Genomic DNA, 26,769 nt, shown 5'->3' with positions numbered 1-26,769 from the left:
TTTAGGAGAAAAAAAAGGCCATGGGAACACCACAACAGTCCACTGCTAAAGACATGGTGTCCCTTGTTCAAAATACGGAACGCTCCCTTTGCATATGAGGCTCAGAGGCCTTGTCCCCTGGGCCCTCCGCACGCGGCCTGAAGAAGACAGGGCAGCAGGAAGGGCCGCGCTGTGCGGGGGACTCAAGAAAACGTCTCGCAGTTCCTGCATCCGTGGGGGTGCACCTCTCCTGTCCAGGGACCCAGCCCCTCAGGCGCGAGCCATTTATCCTCCTGTGAACAGGGGAGCCCCAACAGCTCTTGTGTGTGAAAATCACCCTCATTTCACGGGCAAAGCAACTCAGCTGGGAAGCAAGTGGTCGGGAAGCGCCGGAGCCGCCGGGACTGAACGGGCGACTGACCCGCGCGTCTTCTACGAAGCCAACAGTACACTCCGGTTCTCACCACAGCTCACACCGCGCTTTTTACGGCTAATGTTCAACTCCCACATTCCATTAAAGCAGTATCTGTTGTTTTCTTAGGATTCTTAAGCCAAGAGTATTACAAATGTACTTAGAAGCTGCCTATTTTGTTCTAAAAGCTTGACTTCCAGGTTCAACTGCAGATTTTCAGACAAAGATTTTCACAGAGATAGAAGCACCAAGGGACTGTGTCCAGCAGGGGCATCAGAGCTCAAACAGGGCCATGGGTCAAACTCCGTTTGCTCAGTGACGCCAAGACTTCAGAAATTCCAGAATTTTCTTTAACAACAAAAAAATGCTCATTAGAACTCTGTTGTAAAAAATAATTTCCAGGGCGCCTGGTAGCTCAGTGAGTTAAGCTCTTGATTTCAGCACAGGTGATCTCCAAGTCCTTGGATCAGGTCCCGCGCTCAGCAGGGAGTCTGTTTCCCTCTGCCCCGCCCCCTGCCCCCATCTCTTAAAAAAAGAAAAAAAATCTTTGTAGGACTGCTTCAAAGACATATAAAACTCATCTATTCCTTGGAGCTGTGTGACCGTCAATCAGTTGATCACCAAAAGCAGCTTCTCTGGAGGCAAGCACCTGGGTGCCGGGCACAGCAGGCCCTTCGGGCACCGCGGTCCCGCACACGCACGACCCAGGCAGAGGGCATCTAACAGGGTGCGTGTGCCTGGAGCTCGCCAAGTCTATGGGAACGGCTGCTGGAGACACAGTGGCCTTCCTATCACTCAGAGTACCTATCACACGAAGACCCCAGCCTCTCTTACAAAAAAACAAGAACAAAGCTGTTCACAACCCATCCGGCTGGAGTCCTCGCCTCAGCAGCAAGAGGACTTCCAATGCACACCCAGGGCCACCCCCCAGCCCCGGTGGGCATGCAGGACTCGGGGCACACATACAGGCATTGAATACCAGGCGGCGGTAATTCCCCATCAGGGGCAGTGCAGACGCCGCCTCTGTAGCCCACGCACTCACGCACATACCTTCTCCATGGTAAGCTGCTTAAAGACGGGATAGTACTTGTGCAGGCGCAGCTTCCGAAGCCAGTCCAGGATTCCGTTCTGCTCCTGGGTCTGAGGGGGCTGCAGCCCGGAGGGCATCAGGATGGCAGGCGAGGAGTCCATCTGGGCCCGGTAGGCCAGCGCCGAGCCCGCACCCCCCGTGTGGGAGCAGTGGGGCAAGGCGGCCGCGCTGGCCGCATGCTGCAGGTGGTGCTGCGTACTGCTCTGAGACGAGGGGACGCCGGCCACGCCGCACACAGGCCTGTGGGGACAGCAGACAGGTGGTCTTCCCAGGACTGCAGCCCCCCACACACGGGCGGAGTGGGCTCCCTGTGCTGGGCCGTACCCGAGGCCACGCCCACTGCGGCACCTTTGTCCTTTCCTGCCACTGCCCCCAACACCATCCCCTGCAGGTGTGCATGTGTTTGTATGTGGGGACGTGTGCCACTGTGTCACCACCGGACTCTGGACCGAGCTGCCCGGTCTGTTACTCTGTCTGAGCAGGATACTGAGAATCCTAACTGCACCTGACCGCTGACCCTTTAACGTTTGCACGAGTGCACGTCCCAGCAGCGGACTGGAAGGAGCGCTCGCCGTCCTGCTTTCTGCCCTCGGCCCTTCCAGCCCAGACTGCACACCCCCACATTCACAGTGTACCCGGGAGACCGCAGGCCGCGGTGAGGAGAAAAGGCAGCCCTCTGGAAGCCCCCGTGTTCAAGAGTGCGTGCGCACGCGTCACTCTCTGCGAGGCCGGCCCACGGCAACGGCAGCCTGTCACCTGAGCACCGCCACTGTCACCGTCAGGCCTCCTGCTGACGGAGGACCCCTGGAGCAGTGGCCCTGCCACTTCATGGGCACAATTGCTCCCTGGGAGCCTATAAAAATGAAGAGTCTCTGAAATTCTGGTTTTCTAGGGTGTGCAGGACCCGGAAATTGGCTTTTGCGATAAGAGTCCTGGGGACTTCCAACTCCGGGGGCTCAGAGAACCACTTTCTTTACACAGAGAGATCATCAACTGGAGTGTCCGTCCCACTGCCCTCACGACAGTATCAAGACTAAGAGCAAGGACGGCCTCACTGTACAAACAATCATCGCCACGCAGTGACAAGCCATCTCTCCGCGGACTGAGACATGCAGCTGCCACAGGCGCCTCACCTTCCGGACGCGCCCAGCACGGTGCCCACTTTAGAGAGGGAAGGGGTGCCGGCACCTGCAAGTCGAGATAAAGGCCATCACATATGCAGGAAATCAAGAGGTTTCCATCTTCACGTCACCCCGTCGCACACTCACTTGGACTTTGAAGCTGTTGGGTGGGAGACGGAGAGCTGAAGAATTTCCTGACCTGCTCGTTTTTTAGCACGTGAGGAGGTAATGAAGCCAAATACCTAAAAATGAAACAAAGGGGTTTGTGGGCATTAGAATCGCTGTTACCGAAAACGAACCGGGAGCCCGAGTCTGATTTCAGCGACGGGACGCCGCGCGGGAGAGCACAGTGACTGGGAGCCCCGGGCGTCCTCCCTGCTCCGATCCCCGACGCACACCGCACGGCGGCCGGGGGCGGTGCGCTGGCACGAGGGCAGGGTCGGCCCGTGGCTGTGTCCCGCGGCGTGCGCCGCCAGGCTGCACCTGCGTGCGTCACTGGGGCTGGGACGCGGGGCCCAGACCCAGGAAGCAGGCTGGCCCTGTCCACAGTGTGCTCCACGGCCAGGAGGCATGGGCTTAGGGGACTCCACCAGGCCCCACTGCTGTCCCGCAGCAGCCTCAAGTCTCCAGGGCAGAACAGAGACAGTGACTGCACTCGACTCCCTCCGACGGTCAGGACCACAGGGAGCAGGAGTGCGCTGGGCAGCTCCACGCGCGTCCTCAGGGCCCTGCCTGTGCGGCAGCTCCACCAGGCTCTCCGTAAGTGAGGGAAACCCCGAGGGACACCTCCGGGACCCAGACTGCTGGCATGACCAGGCAGCTCAGGTGTGCAGCCCCGCTCCGGCCCGCCCCACGTCACCCCACGGGCAAGTGCAGGTGGCCTCACCTCAGGTCCGCTTCCAGATCCACGTGGTTTCGCTCGACGTAAAAGGAATCCGGGCCGGCTAAGCAAGGAGTGAACTTGTCCAGGTTGTCCTCGGGGTGCAGCTGGGGTAACTGAAACAGATGGAAAAGCACGGGACGTCGTCAAAATTCACCTGACACGGGCCTCTTCCGGTTGAGAGACGGCAGGCGCCAAGGTACGGACACCTGCGGGACGCTACAACCCGCCCTGCTCTCAGCCGTCCGGGCTCCACCTCCACTGAGGACGTGGAAAGCCACAAAAGAACATCACGCCCCCCAAGGCATCTGTAAAAACCTCCACAGACGACACGACCGTACCTATCCGTGGGCCCACCGACACGCCGCCGCAAGGCCACCACGTGAGTGGAACTCCGAGAGGGACCTGCCCCGCCACGGAGAGACAAGACCATGACCCTGTCTGCTGTGGCGCAACACGAGGAAGAGGTGCAGCCAAGCCAGCAGGCAAAGAGGTCAGAAGACAGACAGTTCCCACGGGCTGAGCAAGGCCAGATGTCGGTCAGCCAAGAGCCCCAGATGCAGGGGAGCGTGCCCTCCTTCCCAGGCCCACTTCCACAGGAGACTGGAGAGAGCCTCCAAGGCAGCAGGGGTGGCGGCTGGCTGCTCCTGGGTGCCTGACCTACGCCTTCCCTGGAGCCTTCTCTAAATGCAAGACGGAAGCCCGTAAGCCGGGGAGGAACAGGACTGCTCCTGCTCCCAGGGCCCAAGCAAACCCTCCATTTCTGGAGATGAGCCAAAAGCTCTCCTGTCCTGCCTCCGTGCGGCAGGGGTGGGGAGGGGGTCCTCCCGGCACCAGGCCATGGGCAAAGATGCCCTGCTTCTGGGGGAAGGAACAAGCCGGCCCGCCGGCCCCGAAGAAAGGGCAAAAGCCCTGTTGGGCTGAGGGTACGGCCTCAGTACGAAGAGGAGGCCAGCTGCTGCTGGCGAAGAAAGGGGCAGAGAAGCCCAAGCGCCCTGTGCCCGGGACTGAGCCTGGACCAGGAGGATGGAGAGCGTCTCAGCCCCAGCACCAGTCTATCACGAGGCAGTAAGTGACTGCCGTCTCCCCACAGAACAAGGAGAGCCCCTCCAGGCCATGGACACAAAACAGCTGAGGGCCAAGGTGAGGCCGGACCCCCAAGAGGAACTTCTGACACTGCAGGCCCTTCTCCCCAGGCTCAAGGTACCTGCTACCGTCAACCAGAGGAAGCTGAAACCTCCAAGGGCCGGGGGGTGGTGTGTGTGGACATAACTGTAGCAGCGACAAAACCCAGCCCCAGCCCCAGCGCTGACCAGACCGAATCAAGAACCCCACTGGGGGCTGGGAAAGGCGGCAGCACGCCCTTTTCCGGACAGAGGTACCCTTTCCCCCCGCCTCTGTGTTTTCTAAACATGATGTCTAATCCATCAAAAATTACACGTTGCAGAAAAAAATAAGAGGGAATGAAAAGCATTGTGACGAATATCACCAGCGGCCGGCTCGGAGGTGACTGCCTGCGGGCACCCCCAGGCCGGGACGGTCAGCGACCGCGACTCGCGCACTGAAGGGTTCCGTGAAAAAACGGACAACACGCAGGACAACGAATGGAAACCTCAGCAGAGAGAGCAAACTCTGCTGGACGACGTGTCCAGTGGAAAACCGAGGAAAAACAGAAACCACCGTCCCAGAGATGAAGAACTCAGCACACAACCATGAGCCCGGGCAGAGCCGCGGGCTGGACGTCAGGGAGCCCGAGAGCAGGGCAGTGGAAATCGTCTGACCAGAACACACAGCGGAAAGAACCAGAAACACGAAAGGGCACCGAGAGCTGTGAACAACGTCAAAGGTGCGAAGAGAGCTCAAGTCCCAGGACGAGAGGCGGATGGAGGCGTCTGAGGAGCCCACGGGCAGAGTTCTCTGAAACGACAAGAGACCAGGAACCAGATTCTCCGGAAGCTCAGAGAGGGCAAAGCCAGGGGAGCGCGACGCACCGTCAGAGCCCGGGGGGCTCCGTGTTCCCGCCAGCGCCAGCGCAGCCCGGAGCCGTGGACGCTCCACAGGTGGAGAGGCGCGCAGGGAGGACACCCCACGTTCTCAGTGTCACAGAGGGAACTGCGAGTGCCAGCGCGGGGTCAGTCATTCCAGAGAGCGCGGCTGACAGGCCAGAGGACAGGCGACAGCAAACGACTCCTGCCCAAGCCCTCAAGGCACGGTCTGCCAACCGGACCCTCCACCGGCCGGCGTCCTGACCCTAGCGCAGAGACCGACACTCGTGTTGGAGACACTTTCAGCACGTCACCCTATGAGACACAGAGGACTGACAAAGACGCTCAAGACGCGGTTCACCGCGACAGCCCGGCTAGCGGGCGGCAGACACGTGTGAGCCGTGGAGGTGCCCACGCACGTGCCTGTGCGGGGAGGCCGGGGTCTGCATCTACCGAGCAGCGGAAGCTTGCGCTTGGATGGCACTTGCAGAAGCAACCTGAGAACGAATCGTATGGACAAGAGATGGCGCCGGGAACGGACTCCACCCGTGTCCGCAGGGTAACCGAGGCCGACCGCCCTCAGCCGCCTGCACCGGCCTCAGCGTCCTGCCGCTTCTCACCGGCAGCAATGGCAAGGGGTGCAGACCGCGGCACCGAGGGCCCTGTCCGGGCGGTCACGCACGCGCCACCCACTCTGTCGGCTGAGGGAGGCCATCCGGTCACTGCGGTATTACACAGAGCCTTTGGGGTTTCCAGAGGAGCCCTGAACCACCTTACCTTTGAAATAAATTCAGTCACTTCAGAGGGAGATTTGGTTACTGATGTTACTGAAGAATCAGACCACAAGACCTTAAAAACAAACAAACAAACAAACCTTAAAAACAGACGCCACGTACGTCCCTCACAACACACCTGTGCGGAGTCTTCGCGGGCACAGGTGCCGTGAGCGTGCGAGCCCCACGCGGGGAGCACCTGCTGAACGGGGTCGTTACTCAGCCCCCGACGCATGAGAAGAAAGTTCACGTCACTCTGGTCTTTGACGGCGTCACTTCCTGTTCTGTGCAATCAGGCCAACAGCCCCGAGCGGAGCCTGGCCCCCCGAGGTGCACACAGTCACTGACAATCACGACGGCTTGTGTGTGCCAGGCGCACCATCCTCAAGGGCACCTCCTCGCAGCTGGAAACGAGACCAGGCCCCGCCCTCGGGAACCCAACAGAACAGGGGGCCGGAGGGTGGTCAGCGCTCGGGGAGCAGCGGGGGCGCCGGGGGAGGTGGCCGGGACGGAGCAGTGGGAAGGGCTCAGCAAACAGCTCTAGGTGCCCGAGACCCGAGCCGCACACGGCCGCATGTCCACACTGCATGGGGCAGGCGGGCAGCCTCGTGTCATCGCCGTGTCCCAGCCCGTCCCCCAGGTGGACTGCAGGCGTCCTAGGGGAAGGTCTCCTCCCTCTGGTTTCCCAGTGCTTCTCCAGTGCTTCCTGACCACGGCAGGGCGCTAGGGACCGTGGGGGAGGAGGGAGAGCAGCACAGAGACGCGGGTGCAGGGGGGGAGCTGCGCTGGGAATAGGGAATCCAGCGAGGGGTGAGCAGGGGTGCGGGGGGAGGGCCACAAGAAGGGTGAGGCCATGAAGCAGGAACTTGGCCCTCAGATCCAGAAGCTGCAGGAGGGTTTCAAGTCAGGAAGTCAAACGACCAAAAAGAAAACGCTGTATTCTCAGCGATGCAGCTGATGCGGCGTGCTGGTCTCGAAGACCCCCTGCGCCCGCCCCCGCCTGCGCCTTCTGACCAGCAGCCCACTGCGGCTGCCGCCGGACCGCTCGCCCCCCTTCCCTTGCGGAAGCCCACACGACCCTTCCTTCCCCACAGTGGGTGCACCATAGAACAACCGCGAAGAGGGCCGTCTCCTCGGACTCCGGGGACTCACAGACCGGGGAGAAAGGGGTGCGGCGCCCGGGGCTCCCTGACGAGGCAGGCGCCCGCGTTCCTCGCCGCGCGGAGGGACCTGCACCAAGTTGCAGACCCCCACCTGCTTGTGTGGGGCAAGCTGCCACCCAATGAACCAGCAGCTCCATCTGAGGACAGAGGCGGAAACTCCGTGGCCCTCCCACGTCGGCCCCAAAGCACAGGCGACGTCCTGGTTGGTCACAGTGCAGAACGTGCTGCAGGACCCCCTTTCCTGGTGACTCTCACACCAAGAGCAAACCCGATTCTCTCGCTGTCCACATTCACAGGGCACGAATGCGGCGTGAAGCCCAACACACAACATCCAATGCCCCAGCGACACGCGCAGCACGGACACGTCGGGTCACGCGGACACAGACCCGCGCCTCCCCGATGACGTGCTTCCCGCAGGTGCCGCTGCCGCAGGCCGTCAGCTCCTGACACCTTACGCTTCCCCCGCAGAGGCGCGGGAGCTCCGGTCCAGGGCAGACCGAGCACAGGCTCACTTGTGGGCCGCCCACGGCACCGCCGGGCTCCGCAGTGGACGCAGGCTTCCTTCACGCTCACCTTCAGCCTCACCGCCAGGCCAGGCCTCCACCCCAGAGGGGGGCACAGGCCCCGGGGGGGGCACGGAACTTAGAGCCACATGCTGCCCACACGGCCCATCACCACCAAGGCGGCACCAAACGGAGGCCACCCCGTTACGTTATATGCCACCAAGGAGACACTGGCCCGACGCGTGACGGCGCGGTGGCCTCCTGTCCTTTGTACCTGTTCCAACAGCTACACAGCCTCACTAAGCCGGACCATAAATGCCCTAAATATACGCAAAAATCAAAATGTACCCCAGACAGACACCCAGGACTACAGCACGCTACATCTCAGTCCTCTGACTCACTGGTCAGCTCCATCCCCCACGTCCCCACCGGCACCCGACTCGGGCGTGCGGAGCAGAATGCTCTCGCCACATGGGGAGAAGCCCGGCCAGAGGCCCGGCGGCCCACGGCTCCTGCCGCACCTGGGCCGTGAGCCGGCAGCCCAGCGCCTGAAAACCCAGCACCAGGCGCGGAGAGCTCAAGGCAGCCAGGCAGAAACACAGACGCTGGGGGGAGAAGAAAAGCGTTTTAGAACACTCAGAGCTATCGTTCATATTCTCAGGGATCTAAGAGAAGAAAACCATCCCCAAGAACAGGATGCTACGAGGAAAGAATTGTCAGAGAACAAGTATTCTTTGAAATCAAAACCAGGACAGGAGTGAAAAATCCCACTGACAAAGGGGGGAGATAACAGAGTCCTCCATCGAGTAGATCAGAACATCAAAGGGGAAGAAAACAGAGAAAGAAATCAAACAAAGGACCAGGCGTGAGACCCAGTACGCAGAGAGCAGGAGTCCCAAAGCAAGGACAAGAGACACAGCGCAGAGGAAATCAAAGAGGAGGATTCGAATCGGGACCCTTGATTACAGATGTGAGCTTTCAGGTTAAAAGGGCCCACCGAGTCCCAGCACAGTGACGGAGACAGACCTGCAGCCAAGCACGGGTGAGCGGCACGCAAACACCCAGGGCCGAGGAAACGGGCACGAGTGCCTGAGCTCAGGATCAGTAGGCGGGAAGCCAGCAGAGCTCTCGGCCCCCGAGGAAGAGCGGCGCCCAGCTCCGCCGGTGCTCTCGGTCACACTCGGGGAGGGCGAGGTAGGAGGCACAGGCACACAGGGAAGGCCTCACAGGCGGACCCTCCCCAGTGCCCTTTCCAAGCAGCTACCAAACAGAGGATGACAGAAGACCTGAGAACAGAGGATGGTGCCTGTAAGGAGGGGCGGGTCACATGGGTGGGGATGAGGGGCAGATCTGGGGCTCACCAAGGACCATCGGAGCACGTGGCAGCAGAACCATAGCTCTGAGACGGAGCCAACAGGGCTCCGGGCCTGTCAGAGCACAAGATGGGGGATTCGCAGATCATCATAGGACTTTTGGAGCAAAGTCCTTTTTAAGTACTTGTTCCCAAGCAAGAAACAAACCGGCAAACACAAAGAGACGACTGGAGGGAAAGCCCGAGCGCGCACCTCGCGGCTCCGGGATCAGCAATTCTCCCACAGCACGCGGACACCACAGAGCCGCACCGCAGAGCCGCCGGAGTGCGCGTCCCGACACTTGCCAGCTGCTCAAGGCCACGTTCGCAGGATTACCGGGCTCTGAACTCTGCGAGAACAGCTGGTGAAAAGGACTCCTCTCTGCTAATGGCAGTAAGATACTCAGAGCACATAAGATTATCTTGAAAAGAAAAATAAATCTTTCAAGGAAAAGACAGAGCACTAAAGGAAACATGAATGCGTGGGCTCTTAGGAAAGAAAGCTTCTCGTCAGCCGGGTCGACCGTTCCTTCGGCGCTGCCGACACGCTGCAGGCTAGGAGGCGCCGCAAGGTCTGCACTCATCTTATGGTCTTTTCCCTCTCTGTCCTTCACTTGGAACGAGAAATCTTTTTATTAAAGTTTTTTTTTTTCAACGGTTTCCAGTTCTTCAACAGTGAATATGGGAAAACAGGTAAAACGTGGACATTCCCCACGCATGTCTGTACGCGCAGACTTTGCGTTTGGGCTCCTGGCACGCTGAGATCTGACCCCTCAGGAGCCAAGAAGGAGCAGCTCCAATGCCCGTGAAAACCCACCAACCGCACGGAAGTGAGCGGAAGCGCGGACGCCCGTGTGCGGTACCTGCCAGCGCAGCAGAGCATCTCCTTCCGCTACGAGAAGCCTCTCATTTGTATCCTGGAAAACACTGGTCCATAAGGAGGGGAACTAGAGATAAACGGGCCTGAGGAAGGTGGGCAGAGGCCACCGGGCCCCCCGGAGCCCGGGAAGCCGGCAGGCACGGTTTCTCTGAGTCTCCGTCCGTAGCCAGCACGGCCGTCCCACCGCGGCCCAGAATGGCGTTTGATGGCTCCGGTCCTGGAAGGGTAGCTGTTTATTTCCACATAGAAAAGACACCTCCCTTAAAGGACAACTTATATAATGTTCATTTGTTGGGATTCTGTGGACAAAAGGCAAGGCTTAATCCTCAGGTAACTATTTTTTTTTTAATTTTACTGATTGATAACAGACCATAAACCACACCCACCTAAAGGGCACAGAGTGCTAAGTCTAGGCCTGTGTCTGTGTCCAGGAAACCACCACTCCCATCAATGCCACAATCGTGTCCCACACCCCCAGGAAGCCACTGTGTGCCTTCTGTCGCTGGACACAGTCTGCCTTTCCTAGTTTTATGTAAATGGGCCCACACCATACATTTTTTTGGCAAAAGGTCTGGTTTTTTCACACAGTGTCTGTAATCATCTGAGTTTTCTCCACACTGCTCGTGTAACACTGGCTCAGAGCTCTCCGCTCCGGGCGGTCCCTCCGCGGTATTTCTGGAACCGCCGCGCTGATCCGTTCTCCTGAGGACGGCCACTCAGGGTGGTCCACATTCAAGTGGTGTGAACGGTCGCACACAAGTCTCTGTGTGACCCAGTGCATCAGTACCTGCTGGTGGGACTAATGGGACATACTTCAGGGAAACGTTTAGCTTTTTATAAAACTCCCAGACAGCTCTGCAACGAGGCCGCAGCCAGAGCACAGCGTCGGCCGCTGGAGAGGGCCCAGCTTGGCCACGCGCACCCCCGCCAGCAGCCCGCCGGCCCAGGGTCCCCAGCTCGGCCATCCCGCAGGCACGCTGTGGCGTCCCCCTGTGCCTCTCACGGTCATCCTGCTGCTGGCGAGGGGGGCCCAACATCCGCTCGGGTGGGAAGGCACCCTCTGAACACTCTCTGCTAAGGTGTCGGTCAAATCTTCGGCTCATTTTTTACCTGGTTGCTCTCTCATTACCAAGGGGTCAGAGTTCTTCGTTTGGGATGAAAATTGTCGAGCACAAAATGTGCAAATACCTCCCAGACGGCACCCTGCTCGGCCATGTCCCGGCCTTTAGAGGAGCAAGTCTGACACTTGATCAAAGCTCGCGTGTTCCTGTTGCTCTTCGTGGGTCATGCTCTGGGTACTGGAGCAAAGGGACCTCTGCCGAGCCACAGTCTTGCGTGCTTTCTTCCAGAACTTTCATCGTCTTGGGTTGCACATTTCGCACTATGATCAGTTCTGACTTAGTTTACTACGTGAGGTGAGAGGTCTGGTCAAGGGTTCCGGAGCCATTTGTTGAAAAGACTGTCCTTTCTTCCTTGAACCGCGTGCACATCAGTCGGCCATTGACCTGTGAGTCTAACTCTGGACTCTCTCCAACCCGCTCACAGGTGGCCCATGCTCACGGTGACCCGACACACCAGTGTCCCCGGAGTCTGATGGCGAGTCTCCAAGACAGGCAATGGGCAGCCTCCAACTTAATCCTTCTTCTCAAAATTGTTTCGACTGCTCTCTCGTTCCTTCCGTATATATTTTAGGGCTAGCTTGTTCATTTCTAAGACAGAAAAATCCTACTGGGGCTTATTTTTAAGAGGAGTCATTTCAGACGACAGCAGGTGGGGGAGAAGGGTGGGCTCGCCGCTGTGCTCTCTCCGGAGCGTGGCGCTGGCAGCACTTGGCGGGCCACCCGCACTTACACTCCCGAAGGTGCACAGCCCCGAGGAGTCTCCCTTCCTTGCGTGACAGGAGTCCCCAGCCTGACCCCTGTACTACAGCCACAAGCAGCTTCCCACCAGCCCCGCACAAAACAAGCACACAGTTTCAGCTGCGTAAATGAACAGTGTTACTACTGTAATAACAAAGTAACAATCTTTTTAACGCTGATCCTATCTTTCCTTTGTGCCTGGAGTTACCATTCAACAAAAACTCAGTTTGGGCTGGGAATCCCCGTGGGCACATCGAGTTAGTACTCCAAAGGGCACCTGGGTGGCTCAGTCGGTTGAGTGTCCGACTCTTGATTTCAGCTCAGGCCACCATCTCAGTGGCTGAGCCCCAGGCCTGGCTCCGTGCTGAGCGCACGGTCTGCTTGAGATTCCCTCTCTCTCTCCCTCTGCCCCTCCTCCCACTCATTTGCTCTCTCAAATAAATAAGCAAAATCTTTTTGAAAAGTACCCCCAAAAGAAAAAAAGTTTGGACTTCTAGAGGAGAGAAGAATTCTCACTTTCCTAAATACGAGAATACTTCTGTCAGTTATCGCTTCAAGAAAAGTAAGATCTGCAGATAACCGAAGCTTTGGCTTTAAGTCTCAGAACACGCTGGCTCACCTGCCGGGGCAGAAGGGTCTTCAACCACACACCTCCCCCCCGGGTGACAGCGTTGACACCAGGCCACACTCCTGAGTCTGGCGCTGCAAGCTCAGGGCTCCAGGCTCCTTTTGCCGAGGACTCAGGGCACCATGCCCCGTTCTCATCAGCCTGCTGTCTCCCCATTCCTGACCATAACTTCATCTCCTCCTAAGAGGCATGAGAGACCACAAGAGACCAAGCGTCTATCCTGCCAAAGCTCACATCTTCAAAGAGAAGCTACAAGGTAGTCACATTAGCCACAGTCACCACATCTCACATTGTACAAGCCCAGACTGTGGGCCCACAGACGGGGCCGGGTCAAAGCCCGGCAAGACCAGACGGGCTGAGTGGGGCCCAGCCCCCAGAACGGCTCAGGCCTGTGGAGGTGGTGACGCGAGGGGAGGCCCGGACATGAGATGCAGAGCGTGGCGGAGGGGACCAATATGCTCGGGGTCCCGGATACCCACAAGGCTTCCACCCCTCTGAGGCCTTGAAGATATCAGGAATCCAAGGTTCTCCAGGTGCTGAGACCTGGGTGCTGGTCCCAAGTTTCGACAGCCTGCAAGCTTTCCCGTACATTCTGAAGACACAGGCACAGTGAACAGGGCTTCTCACAACGCGGTCCCCCTCAGGAATCAAATGAAGAGGTTATCCTTTCGGTGGCAAAAGTACTTGAAGTATTTTGATGCAGCCATACATTTGGAAAGTCAGTGAACCACACACGGGATCGGACCACGGACACTAGGTACGAACCAGAAGCTGATTCCTGAGAACCCTCCCTGGGAGCGCAGGAAGCAGTGCTCCTTATCACTCAGGGTTCAGGCCGGCGCACAAAGGACAGCCTCACGCCACGGGACAGCCGTGGAACAGAACCCGGGGGATGGTCAGCCAGGATACATTTTCCAGCTCCCTCCGCAGCTAAGTAGAATCAAGAAACTAAGTTTTGGTCAACAAAACATAAGTGGAAATGTCTAGTGGCCGCTTTTTTCTCTCTTAAAAGAATAAGTAAAGTTTTCCCTCCTCTTCATCCTGTGTCTTGCTACCTGGAATTCAAACGTGAAGACCAGCACCCTGGCTGCTCCCCTGGACCATGAAGCTGAGGGCACACACCCCAGGGGTGTCAAAGCACTCAACGGCGGGGAGCCCGGGCCCCCAAGGACGCCACAGAGCCTAGCTCCCGGCCCCCTGTGAGGCCGACAAGCCACGCTTCCTGCGGACCTCCAATCCAAAATCACAGTGTGTCTCAATTGTCAGGCAGTGTCTTTGCGTCAGCCAACTCTGGTGACCAGCCAGCGGCAGCTGAACACACGAGTGCAGACACCCCTCAGCACACAGGTGGGAGGTGGCTCGCTCGGGACCCAGGCCCGGCTTTCTGCGCCCCCGGCACGGGCACGGGCACTGGCTCGGCAAGACGGCCTGCCTTCCACTCAGACCATTCTAAGTGTCTGCTCAGAGCAAATGTTTCCTTCCTGCCCCTTAGAGGAGAAAAGGGAAAAAAAACTTGGCATCTTACCTCAAAGGAACATTCAACATTTCTGTCATTTTTTGTGTGTGATAACCCCTTCAGGTCTATCTTTTCGACATTCACTGTAAAAGAAAACAACAACAACAACAAACAAGATTATAAAAATGAAATCAAACCTTGAAGTACACATTCGTTAGCATTTGACATTTTAGCAATTTTCAAAACGAGGCTTCGGACGCCGGCGCCGCTGGCTCTCCTCTGCCGAGGCTCGCTGGGGGCGGCTGGAGAGGGAAGCAGACGGTCGTCACTTGCAGGGATGGGAGTGGCAGGGACAACGGGTTGGGCATCAAAAGAAATCACAGAGAAGGAAGAGCAGCGTCCTTGGAAAGAGAGCAGGAGGGGACAGCAGCGCTGCGGCACAGACCCCGGCGATGAGGGCAGACCAGGGGATCTGCTCCAACTTCACCAAAACTGCCCCGCACAGCATCTCGGGGGAGCTTCCTGTCCCCAGCGATGGCGTCACCGTCCCATAACTGTGCAGGCAGCCCGCAAGGCAGCGGCGGCAGGGGGCACTGGTGCCGGCGGACGTGAACCACCGCCAGCATCGACCCGGCCGCCTCCGGCAGCCCCTCAGAACTTCTCGGAGGGTGCGAACAAGTTCTCCGGCACTTAGATCGGGGTGAAAGCGCAAACGCCTGAGCACAAACTCCCGTTGAACAGAGAACAGCCCCTTACAAAGGTGGTGCGGGCTCCCAGCTGCCCAGCCACACTGAGGTGTGCACGTTATGACAACGTCTCTCACGTGCTAAGGGAATGGATTCCCGCCGCGTCTACACTGTCTGTGGACATGGGCAGTCGAGTCACCCCGTGCGGCCACGGAGGACAGCCCACCACAGACCAGGCGCTTCAGAACATGCATGTGACACACGTCCTGCTCCATGTCAGTGCTCCCGGTCCCAGATAACCCTGGGCCACGGACTACAGAGAGTCCCACGGACCTTCCAAATCTAACTGTCCAAGCACCCAGCAGGACCCCTGAAACCATGAAGCTCCATGTCCTGCAGACAGCTGGCATCCCGGCCTGCCAGGCCAGCGTCTCCCAAGGTCTTCCCCGAGAATGCCGGCGCTCTACGGCATTCAAGGACACGCCTCGAAAGCCTCACTGTCAAGCAGCTCAGAGGCAAAATCCCAAGACTTCCTGGGAGACTGGGCACAACGGAATCCTAGAGGCTCCTGCAGTCCTGAAGACACAAGTCTGTTCTTATTCACCAGTTTTTTGGGCCACAGAACTCTTTATTCCCTACTGTGTACACAACTCCCAGAACGACAGACAGCTCTGGGCAACGCGCTCCAGGGAAGGTTCTAACCCTGCCATGCCCAACACTGCTGCTGCTAACCACACGTGACTCTTTATGCGTGTATTAATTACAACCGAACAGAATTAAAAATCTAATTCTCGGGTTGTGCTTCTCTCAGCCTAAGTGCTCCACAGCCAGATGTGGCCAGTGGCCACCGTGCCGCGCAGCAGACATGGAACATTCCATCACCGGCGAGACTTCCCCTGGACAGCGCAGGCGAAGCGGCGCTGGCAGACGGGAGGCTGCCCTGGGCCTGTCTGTGTACACGGCTCTGCTGGCGCACGACCGCACCATTTGTTTACGTATCGTCAGCGGCTGCCGTCCGCCCGTGACAGCAGAGCCCGGCTGCTGTGCCAGAAACCCCATGCCTCCCAAAGCCAAAAATATTCACTATCTGGACCTGTGCGGAAAAATGTGCAATCTTTGTCTAAAACCAACAGTTGTTTGCTCACCGACATGTCCTATCAGATTCCCACTGTGCACAAGGTCAAATTCCTGGGGCTGGGAACAGAGCGGCGACCGTGACAGATGGGTCCTTGCACGCACAGAGGTTACTGGCTGTTTTGGAGAAGACCCTTTACCTGCTAAACTCTTCTCTCCTAGGTCTCCCTAACTCTGTAAAGTCGCATCGAGGTCAATATGCATCCTGGGAGATACAAGAACCCACTCGGTTTTAAGTATTTTAAGCTTAAAATAGCACCTTACAGGAAGGAATTACTCTTAAGAAAAAAAAAAAAAGGTGTTTGTTTCCTTTCTGGAAAAACAAAGAACACACATTTCGAGGTTGCACACCTCCCTGTTTTCACTCAGTGAAACCACTCGCTGTTCCTGTCTGGCTTCCTCCATCAGACTGTCAGCAAATAAATAGCTTTTATGTTTTCCCAATCCGTATTTTTTTAAAACTGACCCACAGCAACATCACTCTAATCCAGATCTTCCCCTTTTTATTAACAACAGAATATATGAAGTCAACGAACACAGAAAAATGTCGTCAGCATTTTCCCTGGCACGAGACAGCGATGTGAACCTAAATGTCCCAGGACGGGATAATATTAGGGTTTATGAAAAAAAAGTCAAGAGAGAAAACCCCAACTGGACTGAAGGCGGAAGTGACTCATCTTCGGACAGGAGAGTATGGAAACAGATGAACGTATTCAGCCGTCTGCAAGGAACCCAGGCATCTGAACTCCACGGCTCCAGTCTGGGAGGCCTGGCCAGGACGGTGACCGAAGCGAGCCACACAATGGGCCGGCGCCACCACCCCACCTGTGGGCTGTGTGTATGGCTCGGGTGCCAGGCACCGCGGGGGGCTCTGCTCTTCCGCCCGCAGGGGACTTGTCCCCGTGGAGGCACGTGTGGTCGCACGGGCCCTGCAGTGTATGCGGGGGCAAGAGTGGCTAGTGTGGAGCTGTGGGGCCTGTCATTAGGCTTCAAAGATGGTGAAGCCACTTCTCGATTCTAGAGCTCACGTTAAAGACCACGATTTCAAGAACAAAAACATGGGGGCACCTGGGTGGCTCAGTGGGTTAAAGACTGTGCCTTCGGCTCAGGTCATGATCTCAGGGTCCTGGGATCGAGCCCCGCATCGGGCTCTCTGCTCAGCGGGGAGCCTGCTTCCCCCTCTCTCTGCCTGCGTCTCTGCCTACGTGTGATCTCTGCCTGTCAGATACATAAATAAAATCTTAAAAAAAAAAAAAAAAAGAACAAAAACATGAAAGAGCTTGTAATATTAATTAAGAAATTACAAAGCGTATGTGTGACATGGCTAGAGTCATTTAAAATACAAAAGAAAGTTGAAAAATAAGTTACCAAAGCTGACAAGAATCACTGTGCGTGGTGGTGGAAGTACGAGTAGTTTATCCCAAATTCCCATCATGCAGTTCCATGATTTTAAAGGGCACCTGTTCCCATATGCACGCAAACATCTGCTCATGACCCCCTTCTCTCCTGAAGGACAGTGAGCCCTGCCTCACGCTGCGCCGGTCAGTCCCTCAGAGGGCCATCCACCTGGCACAGAGAAGTCTCGTGATTTTCTGAAGAGTGCAAGCGGCCACGGCAGGTGCGGGGGCCGGAAATCGACCCACAGGGCAGGGACGGGGATTCGCACGGCGCACGGAGACTCCCCGAGAGACGGGCCGCAGCCAGAGGCGCACTGGGAAGGTGGAGCAGGCAGGGGGGCTCCTGTGTGGGGCAAACAGGCGAGGGTCTGGACTGCACGCAGGCACGTCTTTCAAGGACTGATAGGGCCCAGGCAAGGGCAGCCGAGTCCAGGCCGGCCTGCTCGCTCGTGCTGAACTGAGAGAGCAAAGCGGACGGGCGGTCTCCTTTCAAGACCGTTTGTTTCAGCTTCACTCTTCTCTCATGCACGGCACACGCCAGCAATCCGCCTCCGGTCCTGCAAGTCAGACCGCACGGCCTTCAATAAAACATCTAATTCCACCCAACGACCACTTTTATAATTGGATCAATACCTAATTTCAAAAACCAGCGTGCTGATGTAATTGGAAAAGGCAGGAGGGAATTTGCGTGGGAAGGAAGGACACGGGCATTGCTCGAGCGGTCCAAGCCAGGGGTTCGAAACATCCTGAAACAGGACTGTGCATCTGAATGGGGGAGGGGGCTGGTAAAAAGTCGCAGATGGTTTCGGGCTGAGCCAGACCCAAAGTTCTCTCAGCCAGCAGCGACAAAACCAGGACCAGAAACACTCTTGTGATTGCAGTCCTGGGAGTTCCCAGTCCAGACTGCTCTAAAGGTCACCCCAAGCATCTTCAAGTGATTTACAAAAGCTGTGAAGTCACTGACATGTTGATCTCAGACACCTATAGATAACAGTTTCAATGTGTTCCACGAACGAGTCACTCCTCTGAAACATCTTCCTTTCTACCCTCCACTCTTCTGGAAAAAACGGAGTTGCTGACACTTTCCTGCCATGGATCCTTTACTTGGTTTCCATCAAGTAAATCTTCTGTCGAACAGTTTAATTTCAATGTGCCCCACATAGGAAACCACTTCAAAACCTACCCAGACGACGCTACAAGCCATCACAGTCAGGACTGCGGGAGAAGATGCAAGACCAGCCCCCGCACAAACTCTACCTTCTCCCGAGTCTTACACAGAAGGATTCAACGTCTTCTTACTTAAAGAAACGGAATCAGAATAATTTAAGATGCTTCCTGCTTAGGGGCGCCGGGGTGGCTCAGTGGGTTAAGCCTCTGCCTTCAGCTCAGGTCACGATCCCAGAGTCCTGGGACTGCTTCCTGCACTGGGATCCTCGCTCAGCAGGAGCTAGCCTTGCCCGCTCCCTACGCCTGCCGCTCCCCTGCTTGTGTGCTAATAAACACGGTCTTTTTTTTTTTTTTTTTAAGATTTTATTTATTTACTTGACAGAGATCACAAGAAGGCAGAGAGGCAGGCAGAGAGAGAGAGAGAGGAGGAAGCAGGCTCCCCGCTGAGCAGAGAGCCCGATGCGGGGCTTGATCCCAGGACCCTGGGATCATGACCTGAGCCGAAGGCAGTGGCTTAACCCACTGAGCCACCCAGGCACCCCTAATAAATACAGTCTTTAAAAAAAAAAGATGCTTCCTGCTTAAATTTTTAACTAAGATCTAGTTTTCATCTAAAAACTGTAAAACTATATTCTTAAAAGTCTCAGCTGAGTAATAATGTTCCTCAAATACCGACGGGCGTCTCCCTTCCATCTGATTGTCCGGGTTAGTGGGGGTCATTTTCAGAAGCGGCTTTTCAGCTCCTGCTAAAACCGGAGCCTCCGCTACTTGCCGATCAGCCTGCGCTGCCTCCTCTCCGCTACCTTCCCAAGACCCATCACCTTTTATTTAAGATTTCCCTGATTTGTTTTTGACTTTTTTTAATCATCTAGCTACATTGCATTGATTGGCTTGTGAATTCTCCAAAAACATAAACAGGAACCCGAGTAGTGCATTGCGTGATCTGGAAAACGTGACGCTGACACAAGGCACGCGTCAAGCAGCACGACAGGAAACGAACACACGCATCTTCTACTTGAAGGGTTAGCGATACGGCACTTGAACCTAAGGGCCCAAGGAGTTTTCACTTATTTAAATATTAGGGCAAACATTTTATTCAACATTAGTATGTGCTAGGGACAGCACTAACCAAAAGTGACACAAAACTTAGAAAGTTCACAGCAGTGACATGTGAGCTGGACTTCAAAGGGAAGAGCCCATGCGGGCAGAGGGATGTGGTGATCAAGGCCCAGGCAGGACAGCGCAGGGCGTCTAAGGAAGTTTGTTCACGGCTAGAGCCACCAATTCCGAGGAGTGACAAGAGCCCAGAGCAGGGACACGAGGACAGGAGGAGGCCAGACCACAAACCCCACAGCAGGCCTCCTCCAGGCAGGTCAAGGTGAGCACGTGGGCTCTGCTGTCAGATGGGTTCTGTTAGAGACGAGACACCTTCCAGCTTAGTGACCTTGGGCAGTTACTGGATCCCTGAACAAAAGGAAGACTGGTCCCTACTTCACGGGCCTGTGTGACACCAACGAGGTGCACACACACACGGAGGGGCACCTCATGCTGTTCAGTGCGGGGAGCCCTGTGACAAGCTTCCTATGTAAGGACACTGTGGTCCAGCTGTAGTGCAGGTCCCTGCTAGGGGACGGAGTGGACAGGAGAACCCACAGGTGGCAGAGGGGCCGGAGGCCTGAATCAGGATGGCAGCCGCAGCAACGGCCCGCAGAGCCAGACCTGCCGGGGCTCTGAGGACGCGTCTGCTCGTGTGGGGCAGCGAGCTGGGGTGGCCCTGCAGGTGCGGCTCCCAACGCCTGAAGGTCGGCAACAATCGCATATACTGGAAACTACGGGAGGGATGGGTCCATTCTGGACACATGGGCAGAAGCGCCAGCGGGCCACCTTGATGGAAATATTCACAGGGATTTGGAGTCCGGGCAAGGGACAGAGATCGCTCCGTCTTTGACAGATCGCTCCGATCTCAAAGTCATCAGCGGCACAGAAGACACTCGAACAGAGTGTGAGTGCGCGCCGGCAAGGAGCCCTGACCGCACCGGCGTTTCGGCGCAGACAGAGGGGATTTCGCAGGAAACGAGCAGACGAAGAGGCAGGAGAACCAGCATGTGCGCTACCAGGGGAGCAACAGAGCAGGCCGCCCCAGCGCTTCTGGAGGCACAATGGTCCGTGGTTTCAAAATGGAAAGAAACCAAGAGAGGACAGAGTGGTAGTGGTGGGGGGGGGGAAAGTCAGCCAAGCGAAGACGAAGGCTGACCTGTCGTGACCTCTCATGACCGCCAGAGAGAGGAGGGCGCTAGAGTTGGGGTGCGGGGCTCACAGGTCTCAGAGCACCACCTGTTCCTCCCAGAGCCCCCAGCGGGTGCTGCACTGCAGGCACACACAGCAGGGACACAACCGCAGCAGACAGGACAGGCAGGGGGGCGGGGCCACTGCAGGGGACCTCTGCACAATGCGTCACGGCCGGCTGTGGGACAGCACCTCGTCTGCGGCCTGTACCCACTTCCAAGGTATAAATACTCCTGCCGCAGCTGATTTCCAGCCATCCACGGATTATCAAGAGGCTAAAAGCCTTGACCTTGCTGGTGAGCACGCACTGGCCTCGGTACAGCCCTGAGCAGACGGCAAGTTCTTGTGCCCCTCATCAAGCGGTCAGCTGGGAGTTCAAGGTAAGGCCTGAAAAGTTACAGATGCGCATCTCTGGATGCTTCCTCGACGGAGACACGGACAGAGCTGCTTTTGAAAGAAGCCATTGTGGGATGGTCAGCTGGGCTGCTCCTCTCCAAGTCACCCTGTCTTCAGGGGACAAAGAACCATCACTCAAACAACTTTGTTCTGCCCTTCAGATGAAGCTTGTTGGCTGAGGAAGGCTGCAAACAACCAGTCTTCAAAAAAGTAATGGTGCAAGCAAATAGCAAAAAAGGCTACAGGACAACTTACTTTAAAATGGACCAAAAAATGCAATGTCTTAAGAAAAAAAAAAAAAAAAAAGGCAAAGTCTTCATGAATGGAGAGACAGCTAAGGGAAGAAGCAGGTAAAATACAATGAAATCATGGGATCCGGAAGACAGGGGTTCACTGTAAAATCCTCTGAACTTTACTGTAGGTTTCAAAGTCTTAATAAAATGTTGAAAGAGTGAATGGACAAAGTTACCCAAACGCTTCCACTGCAAACGCACCTTCGGTCTCCGGTGCTGCCCCAGGAAGGCAGCCAACCACTAGTCTAGAAGCCAGGTTTTACTGCCACGCCTCTTACCAGAACCCCTACTCCAATTCTCCGTGGTGGACAAGACCTGATGTTACCCTGTGTCTCAACGCTGCTACACGACCAACACAAAACCACAACGGCACCCAACAAAAAGCATTTATTTAGGGAAAAAAAATCCCAGCTTTAACTCCTCATATGATAGACACCTACAGGTATAACCTACATACACAAAAGCTCCTAGGAATCCCGAAGTGCTAGGAATGACAGAGGTCTGGAGAGTGGTCTGCGGCGTCATTACGCTTCCTGCCATACTCAGTCTCGCACGGGGGTAATTCGGAAACATACCTCCTCCGACCCAAAAGCCCAGCTACAGGACCCCTCCCACCACTCCTTGCGCGGACAGCGTCACCGGAAGTGGCTTCGACCCCGTCTTGCTCGTGACCGGCGTCCCCTGCGCGTCTGCGAAGTGGGCCGCGATACCTGGGGGAAGCTCTGAGCTCTCCGAGGGCAGGCGGTGCTGCCTGCTGGCCCACACCTGCTACTGAAGCCGCACGCTGGCAACTACTGTCCTCGTCCCTCTACCCCCGTGCTTGAAACTCCGCACAGTGAAGAGCACAGGGAAGGGCGACCGCCGCCTTGAGCGGCACCCGGCGAGAGCAGTCAGACTCCGGGGGTCTCGGTGCTGTCCCCTGAACTTTCACACCTCGGTCCAACCTCTCTCTTCGCTGAGGACTTCCAAAGAAGCAGGGAAAAATCAAACCCCAAGTGGAATACAGAAAAGACAGCAAGAAAACTCTAAAGGAATAACACTCGCAGTGACTTCAGGCTTTGCCAAGAGCGACCGCCCAGGCCCGGCAGAGCACCACGAGAAGCGTGACTAAGAAAACCAACCTCACGTGCTCGCCAAATTCCGAGCAGAAGAAACTTCTTACTTAGAACCACTCCATGGAGAATACGGAGGACAACTCACAACCCTGACCCGCCAGGCTCGGTTCGCCGCAGCTGCTGCCAACCCGGCTCACCCACGGGCTCTCGTCCCACGGCCCGCGGACAGGGGAAGGACCGAGGGAACAGTCCCGCATCTTGCGCTTATATTTAGAAGACAGAATGAGGGGGTCCTGGTAATTATGTCTCAAGGAAAAAGCACTGTGCGGAAGAGGAAGCCTTTCCCCCGACACGAAGAGGATGCAGGTCCCATGCTGGACAGTCGAGGGACAAAGGACACTGTGCCCCAGGGCGACGTGTCTAAGGGAGAAGGACAAGAGCAATGTCGGGGGAGAAGAGTCCCCAAGCCTGCGTGACAACTACCCACCCGGGAGGGCGTCCTCTCAACGGCGTCCCCACCCCGGAGCTGAGCTACAAGGACTCGGTTTCAGTTTCCAGCGCGGGCTTCCTCACACGGGCACAGGGCAGCAGTGCGGAGGCTAACCGGGACCTGAGGCAGGGACGTCCGGCTCTGTGATCTCGTCACAGTGGGGCTTTATGTTGAAAACGAAGCATTAATGAGGCACCCGTGAGGCACACTGTGCCCAAGACACGGACAAACGGAGAACAGAGGCCAGGGAGGGTGGGAGTGAGTGGCCTCCAGTGCCCCAGGCCTCCTGATCCCAGGGCCCAGGTGGGGCCACCTCGGCCCTCACGAGCCCCACGCGTCACTGACACTCAGCCTACACTGTATGGTAAGTGAGACGCTGTGACTGTCCCACCAGCCCAGGAACCAAGGAGACTCAGCCTCGTGTGACATATGCCCTCGGTCATCCCCAGAGCCGCGCTGCCCGGGAGGGTGGCCCTGACCCACGCAGAGCTATCGCGCTGCCACTGGAAAGGAAATACAGATAAAATGCCAGGTCCCTGGTTGCATGAGGCACATTTCAAGTGCTCAAAAGGCACATGTGGCTGACGGCAACAGACTCAGTACCGCGAAAGAACGTCCCGGGTCTCCGCAGAAAGTTCCGCAGAACAGTGCTGCTCTGGAACCTAGGAGTTCTGTGGTGTGAGGCAGGGAGGACAGTGTAACAACCTTCGTTTTTCCCCCGAGAAAACACCCGTATTTGGGACTTTCACAGCAGAGGAATGTTCACATATTATGTGCACCACGTAGAGAAACCTGACAAAAAAACACTGCGGCTGAGGAAAGCTCTCCAAGTCTTTAACCAAAGAGCATCACAAACATCTGTGCTCCCCGGCCCGGTGCACCTCCTCCCCCAGAGCCCTCACACCGACGCGCTCACCTTTGGCGTGTTTCCCCACAGTCCTCTTGGGCGGCGAGTCCTCCGTGCAGTGGACCGACGTGTGGAGCGCGCTCTCCAGGCTGGCGCCCGCGCTGCCCATCGGGGCCTCGGTTCTTGGCGTCACCTGGAAGGACAAGGAAACTCCTATTTTCTTCCATCCGGTCCATGTGCAATGATTGCATTCCTGGGAGTAAGAGGCTTCTGACAGTTTCCATTTTCACGTAAAACATGCATATAACAATTTTACATAAAAACTTTTTCTATAAAATGCCACTCACACGATAGCATCACGATAACCGTTCCCTGACACGACAATGTAACAATTAGCACTCCCTGCTGAAGACAACAACGTCACCGTCTCCTGCTCACCGCTGAGATTTACAGCGAGCCAGGCGGAGAGCCCGTCGCCGCGGGGCCGTGCCGCTGCCTCGCGCGCCCGCTCGGGGCAGGTGGAGTCTCACACTCCGTGAGTTATAGACCTCCTCCACCTGATCCCCAACCTTCTCTCTCATTTCTTCAGATCAAAGAGTTCCCTATAAAATTAATTGTGCAGCTGGACCTAACGCTGTCCTGTAAATCTTGAACAAGCCACAAAATGCTCTGAAAGAGCAGTCAAGAAGGGACTACAACTCGACCGACATGGGGTACACATCCTACACATCCGAACGCACCACAACCCCACGTCTAGGAATCCGTCCCACAAAGTTCCCACACGTGAGACGAGTCCGGGCGGGGGGTGCTCACGGCGGCAGCTTCTGCGAGGAGGAGGGCGGAAAGCCCGGAACAGCTGCGCACAGAGCTGCGGCCACACGGAGGCCGGCAGGTGCCCGGCGCCCTGCGGCACCCCGCCAAGCTCACACAGGCTGCCCCGACCCCCGCTCTCCGCCCGTGCGCAGTGCGACTCGAACACACGCTGGGAGTGGACGGCAGGCGGTCAGCCACGGTGACCCCGGAGGAGACACGAGACCCCCGGAGCCGGGGCGGGGGCAAGAACCTCCATGTTTCCTTCTTGACAAGGATCAGCAGCTAGAACGTTTACAGCCAACATTCATCTAGTACTTGTAAGACTGAAAGTGGCCAATGCTCGGACTTCCTCACAGTCACAATTCAGTATGTAAAAACTTCAAAGGAAAGTTAAGATTTTAAAGTTTATCAAGAAAGGTGTGAGTCTGAGAGGGTGAGAAACACTGAGCTACACACGAGGAGGGGCAAGGTCTGCAGATGAGTGTGACTGCTGGTCTCCGTCCTGATGCGGTCGCGGGGGACGCGCGCCTCGCGGGCCCCTGGTTGTCATCCGTGGCTTCGCTCCCTGGAAGGCACAGGGCGGCCGGTCGGAGCCTGGGAGCCCAGTGCGGGCACGGAGGGCCAGGACAGCAGAGGCAGAGCCAGCAGGAGGGGCCGGATAGGCCGCCAGCCTGCAGCGCAGCGACAGCAGCGCCCTGCGGGCCCCCGGCGAGCCCCTCTCCTCCCAACCACCCGGCACGGCCGAGCCACGGCAGGAAGCCTCCCCACACGCACACAGCACAGGAACGGCAGGTCCTACGCCACACAAGAAAAGCCGCCCAGCACAGTCTACTTAAATGTGGAAGTTCACATATCCCAAGGAAATAAATCCTAACCATCCACAACTCCTCTAAAAAGTCAATTTTTCAGGGGCGCCTGGGTGGCTCAGTGGGTTAAGCCGCTGCCTTCAGCTCAGGTCATGATCAGGGTCCTGGGATCGAGCCCCGCATCGGGCTCCTTGCTCAGCGGGGAGCCTGCTTCTCTCTCTGCCTCTGCCTGCCTCTCTGCCTGCTTGTGATCTCTGTCTCTCTCTCTCTGTCAAATAAATAAATAAAACCTTTTAAAAAAAAATAAAAATAAAATAAAAAAATAAAAGTCAATTTTTTCAGATAACATTACCAAGATGTTATCAAGACAGTTAAAATTTTAAATTACTTTTGTCATTTAACTAAATTGGATTATTTCCCTCACATTTGGCAAGGTTTCATCCAAAGGTCTAAGTATTGCAAAAATGAACTTCTTTCCTTTGAAATAAGGTAACAGAAGCAACAGTCACAAGTAATTACAGAAAGAGCAAGGTTCCTAGTTTCAAACGGGAGCTATTACTTTGGGAAAACAGCCCAGGAGGTTAACATTCTCACTCCTGGAGGAACGTGAGCACAGCGGAGGCCAGCGGGTCTGGCCTGGCCCACACGAGCCTCCAGCTCCCGGGGCTGCCCTGGGAAGCACGGCGGAGTCCTCGCCCGCAGGACAGCGAGGCTGAGCTGTCTGGACAACCAACCATGAAAGCGCCGGCCCCCCCGGTGACAAACCGGTCCCGCACAAACACAGGCGCACACCGACGCCCGCCGAAAGCGCCCCAACCAGCCCCAAACAGAAAACCAGCCTCTGTGGGGTAGAAGCAGGGGTGGGGATAGAGGGGAGCCCAGCCAGGACGCCAACCGCAAGCACAGCCTACGAGGTGCGGACAGCTGCATGGGACAGGTGGTTCTCAACCCTGATGCGTGCGGAACCCCCGAGGTCGGGCACAAGTGCGGGTCCCCCACCGCCAACCATCAGCACTTCCAGAGCAGAGCGGGACAGCGGCCGCAGCGTTCTTCTGTCTCATGCACCAGACGCCTCGGCCTGGGTGTGAAGCACCGGAGGCCCGTGGTCTGGTCAGCCCCTGTGAGGACCAGGTGTCAGCGGTGCGGGCAGGAAGCGCGTCCTTCCGTGGGCTGACGGGGAAGGTAAGGGTGGAGGTCCACGCGCCCCGGCTCCCAGGAGAAGGGGAAAGCCTTGGAGCCACAGTACGGAAGCCCAGGCCATGGCAACAACACAAACATGCCAAAGAAAACTCTAGACTATAAGCAGCGGGAGGGAAGCA

At 56.8% G+C, this 26,769-nt stretch overlaps 1 protein-coding gene across 2 annotated transcripts in view; it reads right to left on the bottom strand.

The window, feature by feature from the left end:
• ZCCHC14 (zinc finger CCHC-type containing 14) overlaps nt 1–26,769 on the bottom strand; it is a 55,216-nt gene that overhangs the window by 9,006 nt on the left and 19,441 nt on the right. The window contains exons 2-8 of one of the 2 annotated variants that reach the window (XM_082711601.1): nt 23,901–24,024; nt 14,150–14,223; nt 6,245–6,316; nt 3,489–3,598; nt 2,750–2,844; nt 2,615–2,669; nt 1,442–1,721 (exon numbers count right to left, since the gene is read on the bottom strand). In XM_082711601.1, the coding sequence (XP_082567727.1) occupies nt 1,442–1,721; nt 2,615–2,669; nt 2,750–2,844; nt 3,489–3,598; nt 6,245–6,316; nt 14,150–14,223; nt 23,901–24,024 (810 nt within the window). The remainder of the gene's footprint in view (nt 1–1,441; nt 1,722–2,614; nt 2,670–2,749; nt 2,845–3,488; nt 3,599–6,244; nt 6,317–14,149; nt 14,224–23,900; nt 24,025–26,769) is intronic. The other variant, XM_082711602.1, reaches the window with a different exon arrangement.

Source organism: Mustela nivalis (genome assembly GCF_964662115.1).
Source record: "Mustela nivalis genome assembly, chromosome: 18".
Lineage (NCBI taxonomy): Eukaryota > Metazoa > Chordata > Mammalia > Carnivora > Mustelidae > Mustela > Mustela nivalis.
The sequence above is the reverse complement of the archived record's forward strand: the minus strand, read 5'-3'. Positions and strand labels throughout refer to the sequence as shown.